Raw genomic sequence first — 12,476 nt, 5'->3', positions numbered from 1 at the left:
ATTAAGCTTTATAATTTAGACGGTAAAAGTAACTGATATTCCATATATTGTATCAGGATGCTTTATGCTCTTGTATCATAATAGATTACTGTAAACCAACTTATTTCTGATGATACTGTAATTTGCATTTAGCGCTTTCTAGCCTTTTTTGTAGTGATTTATTTTTCATAATTTTCTAATTTTCTAGATGTATTTATGTAAGGAAACATTCAAGTTTTATGATGATTTTTTTTCGCTTTATTTTTCTTCTTGCCAATGATGCGAAAATTAGTTGGTTTACAGTATTCAGACAAAGCAAGAGGACCTCTTATTGTTCAGATGACATCTTTAGAGTAAAACAGACTACAAAATCTCACATCATTTGGACATGCTCCTTACAAAGCTATGAGAGCATGAGATAAAAAGAGAAGGAAGATACCAATAAGGCAATGGAAAAAACAATAAAAATTGACAACACCATGGCCAAAAATAAATACAACAAAAAGTCAAACAACAATTGCAAAACATTACACATAAAACCAAAGATTGAACCCAGGGCTGCAGACAGGTAAGCAGTTCATGATCCACAGGCTGCAACCATTATTTGATCATGCACTTGGAAATCAAGTGATAAGTCACATTATGTAGTATCACAATTCAGAAAAATAATAGAATACAGGAATCTGCCTGTCAACACTAAGGTTATGCGTTGGACTCGAATCTTAATTGAGTGGATCTCCGGCTCCCTCACCAATAAAAACTGACCGCCACAATATAGCCATTAGTGCTGAAAGTGGGGTTAAACACCAACAATCAATAAATCAATCACAACTGAAATTGTCATACCTTCTTAATACAGGTTAGCAAAAGCTCAGTCAGAATTGGATACTGTGATGAAGCAGTTGAAAGAGAAGCAGGACAGTTTGGCAGCCATTGAGGCTAAGATTGCTGAGTTACAGAAAACCTATGATGACAGTGTGGCTGAAAAACAGAAATTAGAACGATCAATTGCTCAGACTGCTGCTAGACTGAAAAGATCTTCAAAACTGACAACAGCTTTAGCTGACGAACAAATCAGATGGGATGAAAGTGTAAAAGTAAGTTTGTCTGATTTTTTTAGCAAAATTATACTTTTGATGACCAGTTGATTGTACATGTGGTGTGTTTGATGTCAATTCTAATTTATCAAAATGAATAATTTATAAATATGAAATTTAATTTTCTTGCTTTCCTCTGAATTTGCTATAATGATGTCTCCAAAAAAAGGCAACCATGTCTGATGACGTCATATAGAATCTTTTTGAAGATTATTGTAAAAAGAAATATGAAGTTTTCTTCATATTGTCTCAAAATCATTAGAGAAAAACATTCCTACAAAAAATCTCAATCAATATGATATTTCTCCACTCTTGACAATGACAGTAGAATTTAAAATATTTTTTACTGTCTGGGTCACCAAGTTGCATGGTAATGATGGTATGTCTGACTAGTTTTTACCCAAGATGAAATAAACATATATTTTACTTATTTAACAGGAGTTTAATGTACAGTTGGGAAATGTCGTAGGAGATGTATTTGTATCTGCAGCTGCTGTGGCTTATTATGGAGCATTCACTTCCGTATATAGACAGCGTCTCATCACTATGTGGACTGATAAATGTCAGGAGTTAGAAATTCCCGTCACACCAGGGATGACCATCATTTCTGTCCTGGCTGATCCCTTCCAGATACGACAATGGAATACTGAAGGTCTGCCTAAGGACCAGCTGTCAACAGAAAACGCCATTCTAGTCACAAAAGGAAGACGGTGGCCTCTTATGATAGATCCACAAGAACAGGTAAAATTGTTTTCTTTTATGACTCTGATTTGTTTGTTTTAAATTTTTGGGCATAAAATTGTTTTTTGGATGCAATATAAAATAGAATTTAAAGAAATTGATTAGGATAGGTTTTTTAAAGTAAAAATCATTAAGAAAAGTATTTCAGGGAAATTTGTAAATGAAAGTTTTTTTTGTACTAATTTTCTGTATCTTTATAACTGCCTCACAGGTCTTGTTGTAGAGTGCTCACTTTGAGTCAAGAGTTGATGGTTAGATCCACAGTCAGATCAAATAAAAACTTTAAACTGGTATTTGCTGCTTCTCTGTTAAGCTCCAATGCATTAAGGAGTAACAGCAAAGACTGGTTGGCTTGGAGTAAGAATAATGTGTCCGGGTCAAGGCTTCCAAAACGGTCATATATGCCGGACATTTGTATAATGTCAGGTAAAAGTCCGGCTGGGAAAAGCATGAAACGGTCATCTACTTTTTAGTTTTCAAGGCTTTCTTAAGAGACGGTCATTTTAACATAATTCGCGATCTTTTTGACCCATCATTTTGCCTTTAACAGCCACACATTTCCGGTCATAAAAGTGACATGATCATTAAGTACTATCAAAATAACCCCTACTTTAATACCTTCTCATTTTAATCAAGGCTTATTAGTTGTCGAACAGCTAAAATTTACCTGTTCAGGTGACAGGTAAACTATCTTGAACCGGACATTGATCGGTCTATTCAAAGTTATTTTCTTACATTTCAGCGGTTTGCATCTAATTAATTTAGTCAAAAATATTTAAATTATCAGAAATACGTTTACAAATATGATTTGATGAAATAATTAAAAAGGTGAAAATGAAAAATCGTCATAATCACGTTGTTTGCACCAGAGACATGTCTCTCTTTGAACTAGTACAGGTGTGCGCATGTGCGCAGGTGTGACATTTAATTATGCATCCAATTTCTTAAAAAAATGCTTAAATTGTCATTGATACCTTTATCTCACGTTTATTTCGAATATATTCTTGAAGAAATAACGTAGAAAGAGCTACTTACACTCATTCATGCTTTGCAAACGTACACGGAATTTACGTATCCGTCTCTGGTCCATGTTTTACCATTGTCAAGATAACATCCGGTAAAAGATTTAAAAACGAAAGTAAAGTTTTTGACAACGTTATTTTGCACAAATAAAGAGTCTAAGGCAGATATAAGTACGCTGATGTTGCACACTTCGAATGATGCACTGCCAATTTAACAGTTTACGTCAGAACTTCAAATTTGAATCAAAGAAAGTTTAATATCGTTTTTTTTAATATCAATCATTGGGATGGCCAACTCGGCAACTTATTACCATAATTGCCTTTTGTTTATTTTGTCTTAAGGGATTAAAATTGGGATAATATATAAAATGTCCGGCTGGCTAAAAATAATTTTGGAAGCCCTGGTCTGGGTGGTGTGACATGGTAACCAATGGGAAGTAATTTTATTGCAATGATTCAGCAGTAGCTATATATAGTGAATTTAAACTTTTTTACTCATACTGCCGTGGGCATTTTATTTGTAGGCCAACAGATGGATAAGAAACAGAGAGTCACAGAATGGACTGAAGGTTATCAAGTTGACTGATGGTAATTATCTGAGGACATTAGAGAACTGTATCCGTATTGGTATGCCTGTTCTATGTGAGGACATTGGTGAATCATTGGACCCATCACTGGAACCAGTCTTACTTAAACAGACCTTTATGTCGGTAAGAAATTTTAAGATCGAAATTTTTGGAATTATGAAAATATGAAAATTACATTAACAGAAATTCTGTAATATAAGTAGACAATAAATGTAATTAAACAATAAAAAGAAACCATGGATACTCATTAACTCCTGGCACGAATTTTCTGAAGAAAATATAAAATTGTTTTGATTTTAAGATATTTCCTTTCGTATTGAATGGAGTTTAAAAAAAATTATGGCAAAAACTAAAATAATAAAATATGCAGACATCTTTTTATAGAACTCAAATATGTACCATTTTCACCCACATCCAAAATGATTTCATAATATTGTCAAACCATCAAATGATTTTTATCTACAGGGTGGTCGTCTGCTGATCAGATTGGGAGACAGTGATATTGATTATGATCGTAACTTCCGATTCTACATGACAACTAAGATGAGTAACCCTCATTACTTACCAGAAGTCTGTATTAAAGTCACCATTATAAACTTTACTGTTACAAAGGCTGGACTTGAGGATCAGTTACTCAGGTAATGGCATTTTTAGTTCAAGCATCGGCCTTGCGGTCATAAAAACTTTGAGCACCATTATCATACTTACACTCATAAATCAACCAATCAAAATACTGGATTTGGTATTTCAAGCACAGATTTTATACTCCGAGTACTGAGTAAAGTTTTATGAGGAAGAGCTCTGGCCTCAAGTGATCTGATTTCATCAGTTTGAAAATTTTTATCTTAGTAAAGTATTACTGTGGATTCATTTATTTTCATGTATACCAATTTTTCATGGATTGAGGAAAAATTGTGTTTTCCGTGGATATTTAATTTCCTTAATTTGCTTAAGAATGTATAGAAGTCTCTAGAAAAATTATACTTCATTGCACATTCAAACTTGTGGTTGACCTATACCACAGAATTCCACTAAAATCCATACCCAAAGAATAAAAATGAATCCACGTAGTTTTATTCTTTTTAAACATGAACAGATTTGGAAAGAGTGATGTCAATTCTCATAGAAAAATTTGTGTTCTACATTACAACCAAGATGTGATTTGATATAATTTTGAACTATCCCTAGGAGTATAAGAATTTTCAATGACTTCAATAATGGTGACATTTGTATTTTCCAGTGATGTAGTAGGATTGGAGAGGCCAGATTTAGAAGAACAGAGGAACACTTTGATTATGAAGATCAATGCTGATAAGAACCAACTGAAGGCCATAGAAGACAGGATCCTTAAACTTCTGTTTGAGTCTCAGGGGAATATTTTGGATAACGAAGAGCTTATTAATACACTTAATGACTCTAAGGTATAACTCGAATATTATTTATTGCCCAAAAAGTTATAATAGCAGATTTTTTTAATTAGACCCATAGGTATAAAAGGAGCTATAATTATTAGGTATAAAAGGAAATATATTTATTGGACCCAAAGGTAAAAAAATTTTTTTTTAACCATAACTATAAAAGGAGATTTTTTATTTGGCTGAAAGGTGTAAAAGGAGATTTATTGTTTGGATCAAAGGTGAAAATGGAGATACATTTATAAGAACGAAAGGTGTAAAAGGAGATTTATTTATTGGGCTCAAAAGTTAAAAAAAAAAAAGAGATTTATTTAAAGGACCCAAAGGTGTCAAACAAATTTTCATTGTAACAAAAGATATGAGAGGACTCTTATTAATTGTACCAAAAAAAAAGACATTTATTCATTTGATCACTATCTTGAAATACAGCAAATGGAAACAGTCTTAATGTCAATTAATTATTAATGGGGCCTGAATGATGGAATGAGCAATATCTACTTGTGGAAATAACTTATGCTCGTCACCACTACGTTAGAAGTTTGAGTGTAGAATTCAAAATATATTTAGGTCACCAGTCTTGTTTTGAAAAGTATCTGTGAAAATGTGGCCAAAATAAATGTGCCAGTTATCTGACCTGAAATAAGTGGATATACAATTCATTTAAATGTTTTTCTATGATATTGGGTGTTTTTTTAATCTTATTTGTACAATTTGAATCTGTCTTAGAGGTTCCAGGACATTTATTTAATATTATTTCAATTTATTTTGAAAGGTAACATCAGGTGCCATAAAACAGAGACTTGCCGAGGCTGAAGTAACTGAAGAAAAGATCAATGTGGCTCGTGGCAAATATCTGTCTGTGGCTACTCGTGGTTCAGTGATGTACTTTGTAGTGGCTGATATGGGAGAGGTGGACCCTATGTACCAGTTTTCACTCAAATACTTCAAACAGGTAAACACAAATATTGTTAAAATCATTTGGATTAAGAATTTTGTGCTTTGTAAGGAAAGTTTTTTAAAGAATATATACACAGTCAAAACCTATATATAAGGGTAAGCCTGGGGACCAGAGAAAAACTAATCTAGTAAGATGGGTAACCTTTGAACTAAGGATCTGAATGCATAGATATTACTGCAGTGAATCAAAAGGAGAGTGACCTGGCAATACAGCAATTTACATATATAGAGATGAACCCTATAGCAGGTTTTTCTGTAGGGATACATTTATAGGAATAATAAAATATTTCTGGGATTTATCAATAAGATATACAAAGTAAAGTTAAATGTAAAATATTAGGTTTTACATATTTGTTTAGTTAATCAATTTTCTGTTATGTGTAAAATTGAGAATGGAAATGGGGAATGTGCATATATTTTATCAAGAAACTTGATTTAAGATATTGTTGCATGTTTTATTTACAAGAAACTTTTCTCTTTTTAAGCTCTTCAATGCTACAATAGAAGGGAGTGAGAAGAATAGTGATTTACAACAACGTCTGGAGATCTGTTTAAGGGAGACAACTTCTGCTATTTACACAAATGTAGCCAGGTAAGGGAGACAACTTCTGTTATTTATACAAATGTAGCTAGGTAAGGGAGACAACTTCTGCTATTTATACAAATGTAGCCAGGTAAGGGAGATAACTTCTGCTATTTATACAAATGTAGCCAGGTAAGAGCTCATTTTTGTCTCGCCTTGACAGAGTTAAAAAGCGAGACATGGGTATGCTGTTTCCGGCAGCGGCATAAACAATGTATTCGTTTGTGATTAGGTCTAGTTTATGGTGAACCACAAGTGGTAGGTCAATCATATTTGGTATGCAGTTGTATTAGCATTGACACATCTCATTTCCATGGAGATTGTTTAGCCATGTACCTTCAGCCATGGTTCATCGACTTTGAATATTTGCATGACTTACATGTTAAAGTATTGCTATTTTAATTTCAACATTTGCATTATCAAAATTACAAAAAGGCGAGACATATCTCTGTGATAACAGTTTATTTAAAATTTCAAGATTTTCACTAAGTAACGATGCTGTGAAGTTGACAGTACAAGGTGTTATCTGTATCTATTGCAAACAAGACTGAAAAACTATACTTTAACAATTGAATATGTCTTCTTTTTTTTTTAATGATGTTAAAAAACTTATAAGTAGTGGTAAAATTAAGATCAATTAGTTTAGATATCATAGGTTTTAAAACATTTACTGATCATGTGGTCCAGTGGACATTATTATTTGCTGGCCTTAACTAAATTTATTAGGCCATTCAATAATTATATACAATTAAAAATTTCAAAAATTTTATGAGACATTTGATTCAATAGAATATTTTTATCCTAGTTTTGTCCGACTCTTATCCTTCCCAACCTGGTTGAAATACTGATCCTCTGTCCACACTTAGCTTACAATAAACTGAAATTGCTCTACTCTACTTTCTGCTTTGAAAACCAATTTTATACTCTTGGGTTTGTCAAAATTTTTAGCCATGAAACTTTATTGGTTAATGGAATAATTATCAGTAAAATAAACGTTTTCAGATCTGTGTAAGAGCATTATGGACCATCATTTGTTTTGTTTTATAGAGCTTTGTTTGAGAAGGACAAGCTGGTCTTCTCATTCATGTTGTGTATAGAAATCATGAGGCAAGACAACAAAGTCAGCACAGATGAATGGAACTTCTTCCTACGTGGAGCTGCAGGCATGGACAAGGAACGTCCACCCAAACCTGATGTCAGCTGGATTCAGCTTCCTGCCTGGAAAAATGTAGTTGATATCAACGACACATTTAAAGTTTTCCGTGGAATACACAATGATATATTGAAAACACCTTGTTGGGTTCAAATTGGAGAATTAGAGGTAGGAATATTTTGATTGTTACGTACTTTTTATACTTTATTAGAAAGTCAAATGAATGTTTTCTTTTTCTCTTTTCTTTATTTCAATTTACTATATCTTAGAGATCTTGGGTGAGTAGTTTTGGTCATGATAAAAAATCATGCAAAAGATACAATTTCTTCCAAAAAAAAGAGCATATTGTGGATTCATTTATTTTCGTGGGTACCAATTTTCGTGGATAAAGGAAAACTTGTTTGTTCGTGGATATTTAAATTCGTGGTTTTGCCGAGGTCTGCATACAAGCCTATAGAAATTTTGTCATTCGTTGAACATTTAATTTCATGGTTTATCTGTACCCACGAAATCCACGAAAATTGGTATCCAACGAATAATAATGAATCCACAGTAAAAGATGAATCTTTGATCCTTAAATTAATGTTTTGGTTTTTTGGTTTATTGGCTTTTAAACAATATTGCATTACAGCGAGGCAGTAGTAAACTCTATGATAGAAGTACATTTAATTAAACTTTTACTACCAAGTTCTGCAAAATACATTTTATCTAATGTTTGCTAAAATTATTAAAGGTTTCTAATCTAAAATGTGCTCAAAAGGAAAACATTCATTTGAATTATCTTTATTAGAAAGGTTATGGTACATTTATAGACAGTATAGAAAGATTTGCTTATTATACTCAAGATATAGATAATAGATACACCATCAGAACATCTTCTAAAAGTTGAAAAACAAGTTATTTTACACTGAACAAATATGGAAAAAACCATACCTTCTTTTTTTAAATATAATGTTGTGATCTTGCTTCAAAATTACCTGGTTTTGTGAAATAGGTGAAACATAAGCAGCCATTGGTCATCTGCAGCATTGCAGCTGAAACAATTTGTAGTTTGATTTTGTTTTAACTATTTATTTTAACTTGAATTTAATCAAGAGTTATTCAGACAATGGTTTGGTGTTGAAATCAGTAATGGTCAGGTGACTTTTGAAAAGATTTCCCTATTTGCGGTCAAAACTGTTATGGTTCCAACACTAGACAAGTTTTGATAGCTCTTTTAAAATTTTCAACTGACCATTTGCAAGAAGATTGATCAACGATGGATGGTTTCTAGTACAAATGTATATGAATATTTTATCTTAGATCAGTGTATACAAGGGTCTGGATTGGGTTTATAGAACAGAGAATAATGTGCAAAAAAAAAGGAAAAAAGGCAAAAAGAATAAAGAAAAATAGGCCAAAAAAATAATATGAAGAATAGAAAATAAGGGGGTGCTTAAATACAAAGACTTAGAGAAGAAGAAAGAATAAAGAAAAATGGCAAATAAATAAAGAATACAAAGTGAAACCGATCCAAACCCTAATATATGGAACCCCCAAAAAGTTTCTAATTTAGTAAAGTGTTTTATATGATATTCTGATGGTGTTTTTATATGTAATATTCTGCAATACACAAATACATAATATTTCTGTGTATAGATCTTGATACACATTTTCACTAGGTAGATGATAGAAATATATTTGCATATTTTTTCACCTTATATTCTTCACGTTGTGTATGTTTAGATAGTTTTTTGAAATATTACAATTTTACGGCTCTCCATATTTTCACTTTAATAAGTATTAGATATGATCGATTACTAACATTAAAGATAGCTTTTGTACATGTGTTGGTCACAGTTTATAGTGCTAGCATTAGTTCTTTAGAAAATGTTTGTGTATTAGGGATCTTTTATATTTCTTTTCTTGCTTCTTAGTTGCACATTTTGTCTTCATGATCGACATTATTATGATTTATAGCTTGATTTGACCTTTGATAAAAAGACTATTAAAACCGTCTTTAACATTTCATAGAAGGCAACTTCCAAATTTATTTTTTCAGTTTCTTAAATTTTTGGAGTTGAAAAAGGGATATGATTAAGCAGTTACCCAATTACTCTTCAGGTACCAGGGACTGATCCAGGATTTTGAAAGGGGGTATTTTGGGATGATTTTATGTAAAAAAATGATATATTTTCCAATCAAAGTAGTAAGCGTATGTCCTCTATGCCCACTGAATCCACCACTGAGTAATCCACCACAAAAAAATCCAAGCTAGAATGGTAAATAAAGCCTTCATGAAGACAAAATGAGGTGTATTATATCACTGCTTATTCTTTTTCTATCCAATTTGTTTACAGGACAAATCCAGCAAGGTAAGAGTATTGTTTATTACTAAAAATAAGTGTGATGCAATGTTTAAATATTAAATGACAGTTGCTTGTTGTCTGTGTATGATTATCTTTTGGATTTTATGATGACTTGGTGCTATTTTTTGTTGATGATAATCTGTTTTTTGTGTTATCCTCCATTTATAATTATTTAAATAGACCACTAAACATATATATATTTTCCTGCAACTTATTAAATAAGTTAAATCCATAAAAACCCTTTGGACGCACAAAATTTAAAAAATAGTATTTTCATTCAATATAAAATCTTATAGTTAATTGATTAATGGTTAGGCTGTTGTTAACAAATCTCACGTTGGAAGGTTATTACCCAGAAAGCATTTTTTTTTTTTTCAAAAGGAGAATTTTGCAGGAGCTGTCTAAAAAAAAAAGATTTAGTTGTTGAAATCAAAACAGTTAAAAATAAACAACTTTGACTTTGGTGTTATTAAAGTTGTTTAGGTGATGGATTGATTGTTGGTTACTAATGCTGCAACATCACTAATTGACTATTTTGAAGTAATGAACATGAAATGGATGCTTCAAAATTAACATGAAATGATAACGGGGTGGGAAGTGTTTTTTTTGTTACTTCCAATATATTAGCTCTTGGGATTTAATCAGATTACTAAAGGTCTACATGAGGATTTTTTATTTCAGTAGCTGTCAGTTTTTTTTTAATGGATTTTACTCTGTCAAGAAAATATAGATATGGTTTTGTTATGTTTTTCAGAGTTAAAGTTTGTCTGATATGCAAAATAAAACCCAACAAATCCTAACTGTAACCTATTACCATGCCCAGCACACTACACCAGTTTCTACTCCATACAATTACAAGGAGATCTGTGCACATTCTTATTTTCATTTAATTGACTGAGAAAATTATTACTTAATGAATTCCATACAAATACATGATCCTGGCACATTCTTATTTTCATTTAATTGACTGAGAAAATTATTACTTAATGAATTCCATACAAATACATGATCCTGGCACATTCTTATTTTCATTTAATTGACTGAGAAAATTATTACTTAATGAATTCCATACAAATACATGATCCTGGCACATTCTTATTTTCATTTAATTGACTGTGAAAACTATTACAGAATGAATTCCATACAAATACATGATCCTGGCACATTCTTATTTTCATTTAATTTACCGACAAAACTATTACTGAATGGATACTATAGCAATTTTTTATATGAATAAAATTTTGGAAGAGGTTCAGCTTAAAAATAAGCACATTATTTTATTTATTATAGTAGTATTAATTTAAAAGATAAGTTATGGCAGTTTACATAAAGAACAAATTAAGTTTAAGCACTTTACATTTTGTAAAGATTGATAAGTAAATATCACTTAGTTTCCCAAATTTCATTACAGCAAATATACTTCAGTGTGTACAAAAATCAATAAAGTTAAGTTTTTCTTATTTGCTCAATGGACTGTGAAGTCAATATTACTTTTGTTTAATACCTAATGAGTTGTAAAAGAGAGGCGAAAGATGATATTGTAACAATAGTTATTCCTATCCAATCACAAAGGACAGTTAACAAAGGGATGCCTGAAAACCTGCTTGACCAATTTGTTTCTATATTTTCAATAGCTGCTAAAGAATTCATGGTTCAACAAACAAAGAAAGAAACCAAACTTTTATATATGAAGTACACACTTAAGTGATTCAGCTGTAAGAATTATATGATATTTTTATTGGGTTAATTTTTTTTAAAAGCTGATTGTTTTTTTACTTTAGATCCGAGGTAACCCAGAAACCTTGGAGACTTATGGCCCCTTACCAGCAGAACCAGCAGACCTTGTTGAGGGTCAAGAGCCTGACGATGATAACAGTGAGGTTAAAGGTCATTGGAATAAACGTTTGACAAGTTTCCAGAAAGTTATGTTTGTAAAAGTCTTCAAAGAAGAAAAGGTAGAATGATTTTATGATTTACAATTTACAATAAAGACCTTCTCCCCAAAATCAAAGTTGTGTTTCCTGTCTTTCTACCTACTACCCCCCTAAAAAATTCATTAGGAGTCGGTTTCACAAAAAACTTAGGACTAAGATCGGTCGTAAGTCATGAACAATTTAGTATACTCACGATCAATCTTAGTCATAAGTTTTTGTGTGAAACTGACTCCAGAAATAAAGAAGGCTCAATAATTAATACGTGGAAAGATAAAATGAATAAAAACTAAAAAGTTACTTTTTCATGTTAACAGGGTCAATATACACAACTCTTTTCAGGTGGGTGACAATGTAAGTCTTTTCTTCCTTTCCCCTGTCCATATTGTAAACTTGGATAAGTATGATGGTTCGCTTTGAAACCTGGACATTTTTTACAGATGTGGTTAATTTTTTAGGGTATGAAGAGTGATTGAATTTTTCACAAATTGGGAAACCCTGAAAGACCGTCATGTGGCTTCAGCAAGTAAAATGTACCTATTTTGACACACTTAAATTCTCTGGAAATTCAGTTCTTATATAACTCCACAGTTTTTACATCTTTATTGTACTGTTCTGCTTTTCAAAAAACCACAACTGGTTAAGCTCAGTCAATTATTAAAA

The 12,476-nt window shown here is 31.7% G+C and overlaps 1 protein-coding gene across 5 annotated transcripts in view; it reads left to right on the top strand.

The window, feature by feature from the left end:
• The window catches only part of LOC127721933 (dynein axonemal heavy chain 6-like), a 69,022-nt gene that overhangs the window by 46,965 nt on the left and 9,581 nt on the right, over positions 1–12,476 (top strand). For 3 of the 5 annotated variants that reach the window (XM_052228754.1, XM_052228750.1, XM_052228752.1), the window contains 10 exons: positions 839–1,076; positions 1,515–1,817; positions 3,364–3,549; positions 3,892–4,064; positions 4,667–4,847; positions 5,614–5,793; positions 6,284–6,390; positions 7,429–7,702; positions 9,874–9,888; positions 11,664–11,837. In XM_052228754.1, the coding sequence (XP_052084714.1) occupies positions 839–1,076; positions 1,515–1,817; positions 3,364–3,549; positions 3,892–4,064; positions 4,667–4,847; positions 5,614–5,793; positions 6,284–6,390; positions 7,429–7,702; positions 9,874–9,888; positions 11,664–11,837 (1,831 nt within the window). The remainder of the gene's footprint in view (positions 1–838; positions 1,077–1,514; positions 1,818–3,363; positions 3,550–3,891; positions 4,065–4,666; positions 4,848–5,613; positions 5,794–6,283; positions 6,391–7,428; positions 7,703–9,873; positions 9,889–11,663; positions 11,838–12,476) is intronic. The other 2 variants (XM_052228755.1, XM_052228753.1) reach the window with 1 other exon arrangement.

This window comes from Mytilus californianus, unplaced genomic scaffold (genome assembly GCF_021869535.1).
Source record: "Mytilus californianus isolate M0D057914Y unplaced genomic scaffold, xbMytCali1.0.p SCAF_12, whole genome shotgun sequence".
Lineage (NCBI taxonomy): Eukaryota > Metazoa > Mollusca > Bivalvia > Mytilida > Mytilidae > Mytilus > Mytilus californianus.
This window is presented reverse-complemented; position numbering and strand designations above follow the sequence as displayed.